The sequence below is a fragment of the Lathyrus oleraceus genome, chromosome 4, assembly GCF_024323335.1.
Source record: "Lathyrus oleraceus cultivar Zhongwan6 chromosome 4, CAAS_Psat_ZW6_1.0, whole genome shotgun sequence".
Taxonomy (NCBI): Eukaryota; Viridiplantae; Streptophyta; class Magnoliopsida; order Fabales; family Fabaceae; genus Lathyrus; species Lathyrus oleraceus.
The window spans coordinates 62,436,117-62,440,885 of NC_066582.1; the positions used below are offsets into that span (position 1 = coordinate 62,436,117).

The window sequence follows — 4,769 nt, forward strand, 5'->3', positions numbered from 1 at the left end:
GAGAAGGAGACCGAAGCTTTGGCTCCGGTGGTGTGTTGGCACTCATCTGAACCACATGATCCATTTGAAATGTTATAATCTCGTGCGTTGGTTTTACATACCATTCCTACAACACTTTGACTTATGTCTACCATGGAACGCGCGCTAGCAACCACTTGATCTGCCACCTCAATTAATGAGGGAGGTCAAGTGGTCCACGTTTTTTCTATTTTCTGATTTTCCATTTTATTTGGTTTATTTTCATTAATTCATATTAATTTTAATATTGATCCAAAAAATATGAGAGTTTCACCAAAAAAATTTAAATAAATTCCACTTTCATTTTCTGAATTATAATCATTTTTTGGATTATTATTAGTATTTTTCATGATTTAATTATTTTTGTGAATATTTTTAATTGTTTAAAAATATTTTTAAGTTTCCAAAATTAATGAAATTTTTTCTCCAAGGTCCTTTGACCTTGTTTGACCTATGATAAATCTCATGGCCATTTATTTGGTGTTTTGATGAGGTTTTAGGATTTTGACCAACCATAACTTAATTTAATGCATTATTTAATTAATTTTAATTGTTTAAATGCAAAATAAATTATGTTGAGCTTTTGATTTTGACTTGTTGAGTTTGACTTCTGTTGTTGAGCCTTGATCAAGGTTGATTTGACTTTGTTGAGTTAAAATCATTGGATTTAGGGGATTGATGAAATGTACATTTCATCTCCCAAAATGAATGAATGATTTTAATTTGATAAAATTCTTCCTTTGACCAATTTGTGTTGATTCCATTCCCCCTCCCTCTTCATCTCAATCCCATTCTCTTCTAATTCATTTGATGACCTATAATGTCTCTATATCCTAAGATTAGTTGATTGCAAAATCAACATAAGTATGGATGAGATTAAGTCCACTCCTTTTGCATATTCTTTTTTAAGTGTGGTATGTTTTAGGAGTATGGTTCATAATACCATATCTTTAACATGCATCAACACTAAAATTTCTATTGTCCGGCCTCAAATAGTTGTGACTTCTACATAAGTCCAATTTCGATTGCTTAACGTAGCGCTAAATTTGTGACACAAAAAGGCATAGCATTCTAGTTAGTGAGATTGTAAGTCTCCCCTCTTTCATGGTATTGTATGGAAACTTGGCCTTTTTTCCTTCCTATGAAAGATGTCTTGGGTCAAGGATCCATGCTTGTGAATAGTGGGTTGAGTGTTCTCCAAAGAATGACTTAAACAAAACAAAAGCAAAAAAACAATACTAACTTCTAATCAACTAACAACTAACATTTAAAAGTCATTTACTTTTATGCACTTCAACTTTTAGTCTTTATTCATTTGGCATTTATTCATACCATTTAACTTTTTTACTTTAATGTCATTTTCACTTTGCTCATTTGAGCCATATCTTGTGATTATATTGTGTTTGTATATACTTGTTTGTGTTTGTGGTCTTTTGAACTTAATGTACATAATAACAACAAAAACCCTAAAAGACATTTTGTGTGGACTGTTGGATTTGCTCTGAGACATTGAACTTAGGATTAGGCAACATTCCCTATGCAAAGGGACTTGGCCAATGCCAACTTTCATGAAACCAATTGCTTGTGATTTGAAACTTCAGCTGAAGCAAGTATTGATATCCCATTTGAGTTCTTTTGCTACATGGTCTGATTGAAGTTGTTACTTTGAACCTGTGTCTAGTGCCTATCTTTGAGTTCATCTGATGCATGGAAAATTTTGAAGAAGATCATGAATTTGTTAAGCTTGGATGTGACTATCTTTATTTGATGCATTGCTCTTCATCTTGCTATTTGTGTATTGATATTGCTTGATTCTAATGTCTAAGGGAAATTTGGGTTTCTATATGACAGTCTTGTTATTGGATTGCAGCCCATTGGTCAGATCTTTTCAACTCATAACTTTTAATTTGTGCTTAGGATTAGTCTATTCATCTTCTCCTCACTTCTTTAATTTAAAACTCTCTTCCTCCTTTTAAAATCTTATTTGCTTGTGTTTTTTCTAAACTTAGACCATATTGCAAATTAGAAACTCTGGCCTTATGCCATTGCATCTTTAAATTCTTTTCTTAATTAAAACTTGTAAATGAACTTAACTATACTTGACTTAAAATTTCAAAAGACAAAAAGAACTAACACCCATTCAAATCTTTTTAGGCCTTTTGTGCCTTTGTTAAACTTAAATTTTTGTTAAAAGCAATGCATCCACTTTGAAATTGTTACCACGAACTACGATGTTTTGATCCCTCATTTTATGTTGGTACGTAGGCACAAGTCCGAAGGTCTTGTCAAACACAAAATATAATTAATGAATTCTTTTCTCATCCCTCCACTCTATTTATTGTAAACATCATTTTGTACAAAAATACATATGCACACAAGAAAGGGCTCCCTAGGAGTACCTAGGACACTTTGGATGCTAACACCTTCCCTCTGTGTAACCAACCCCCTTACTTGTAATCTCTGGCATTTTTATAATTTTAATTTGAAAACTTCTTATCTTTGAGTTTTGTTCGTACTTTTGCCTTTTTCCTTGGATACAATAAAAGCGCGGTGATGACTCTGGTTTAATTGACGTCTAGCTCATCCATAGCTTGATGGTCATGAATTTACCGTTACAATAACCACACAACATCCGCCTTGTCATCCTTTGCATACGCCTTATCCAAGATTTGTCATAATTGCTTCAGTGATGTGCAATCATCAACTTTCTGAAAGTAATCAATATCCCCAATTGATGGATCAAAAGCAGCGTCTTCAAATCTTTCTTCTTCCTTCCTTATGTGATGCTTGTTGTGCATCCATTACACCTTCGATTCTTTTCGATGTTGATATTTGTATTTGACTTATTTTTCCTCTTAACACTAAAATGTGACTAGCTTCACTTTTTGATCACTTCTACTTATTATACCGATGATGCTTATCATTAACTTTACTCTTTTGTCATCATCAAAATCACATATAATTTTATATATTAATAATGTTTATGATTAACTTTTTTTTTTTTTTTGTTAACTTGCATAAGACGGTAAAGATGTAAGTTTGATATTTAAAATTAGAAAACAAAAATTAAGATATATATTCTAAAGAATCACCAACAGTCAATAATAACTTGAATGTGTGAATATATGCATTTTACGATTCCAATGGATATAATTTTGTTTTACTTGTCTTGCTTTATCTTTGTTTCTGTGTATCCATGTTTTTTTTTCATAATTATTTAAAACACGTCTTGCACTCTGTATTTTATTAAGAGTGAAGATCAACTTATTTTAAGAGTATTGTTTTTTAAATTATTCCAAATCATAACCTTTAAATTAAATCTAATCGAATAATTAATTTTAATTAATTATTAAATTAGATTTAATTCAAAAATTATGATTTAAAATAATTTTAAAAAATTTACTCTTAAAATAAATTGATTCAGGCTCTTTTGTTAATATTTCCTGGGTGTCCCTTAACCCATCAAACAACTGAGTTGGTCTTTTATTTTTCCTCTCATGTGAACAAAGTTATTAGATTCATGCATATATGGTATACTAATATGTCATAAAAACTTTAATACAAAAATATAACTCACCTATGATCCATCCATATAGTTTATTTAGTTATCGTATTCATCAAAAGATAACATTACATCAAAAACATTACATTTAACCCAATAAAAAGAAGGCTAAACGGAAGGCTTGATTCCCCATGCAGTGCATGGGAATCCAAAACCTATAATGTTAAACTCATCGTATCTATATTCTGCCTCTCTCTATATATCTAATATCAAAATATATAAATCAAACAGGTTACTTTATTGAGTGACTGATGAGTGATGAGACTAAACCCAAAGAGCTCCAGCTTTTTTAAGGATTGGAATCAAAGAGCGGTTAAGATGAAGACTCATGACTTGATTGGCTCCACCAACAAGTTCACCACCGATGAAAACAGTTGGAACAGATGGAGAAGAACCAAGTCTTGAAAGTGCTTGTTCAATCTCTCTTCCTCTTGATATCTCATCAAGTTCATAAACTGCTGGATTCACACCAAAGTCACAAAAAAGAGTTTTTATGGTATGACTCATGCAACATGAACTCTTGCTGAATATCACCACTGGCCTCTCTGAAACCATCTTTGTCACTATCTCCATTGTGATGCAAGTCTTGATATGTGAGGAATGTGTGTGGTTTTAGTTGAAGTTTTTGTATGAGATGTGTTGCTGAGATAAGCTAAATGTGACATGCTTTATATAGAGGTTTTAAAGGGAATAAATGATGAAGCCTTGTTGGGAAATAAAAACTGAGAAAAGTTAAGAATATCAGTGTTGCTTTCGGAAATAGCTAAAGAGAATAAATTAAGAATACTTTCCGCAACTAGCCCAACAAACAATTCTTTATCCATGAAGAAATAAATCAAGAAAGTTACTTTATACAGCTTCAAGAAAATAATTTTCTATTAACTCGGTCTCAAACTGTTTTTTAAATGACAAATATATAGTATATACTACCTCTGATTTTTTATAAGTCGTTTCATAATATCAATGAGTCATTAATGTTATTTTTCGTCTTATATTCTTAAATATTTATTATTCTCTCTTTTCAATCATATTAATTTGTCTTTCCAATACCATTAATAAAATATAATTTTGTAAAATATTTCATAATTCCTCTTTTTTATCCACAATTATTATATTTATTAATACGTATGAAAAATCAAAAACAACTTAGAATAGAAAACGGAAGGAGTATAAAAAAGGCAAAAATCAT

General features: G+C 30.8%; 1 protein-coding gene across 1 annotated transcript; it reads right to left on the reverse strand.

Moving 5' to 3' along the window:
* Positions 1-3,611: 3,611 nt before the first annotated feature.
* LOC127073338 (monothiol glutaredoxin-S2) lies at positions 3,612-4,234 on the reverse strand. The gene has a single exon (XM_051014491.1). It carries the CDS (start codon positions 4,151-4,153, stop codon positions 3,845-3,847), a length of 309 nt encoding a protein of 102 aa, XP_050870448.1. The 5' UTR covers positions 4,154-4,234; the 3' UTR covers positions 3,612-3,844.
* Between the last annotated feature and the right edge of the window lie 535 nt (positions 4,235-4,769).

Coding starts and splice junctions, on each gene's coding strand:
- LOC127073338 (XM_051014491.1), bottom strand. CDS start 4,153: ATGGAGATAGTGACAAAGATGGTTTCAGAGAGGCCAGTGGTGATATTC.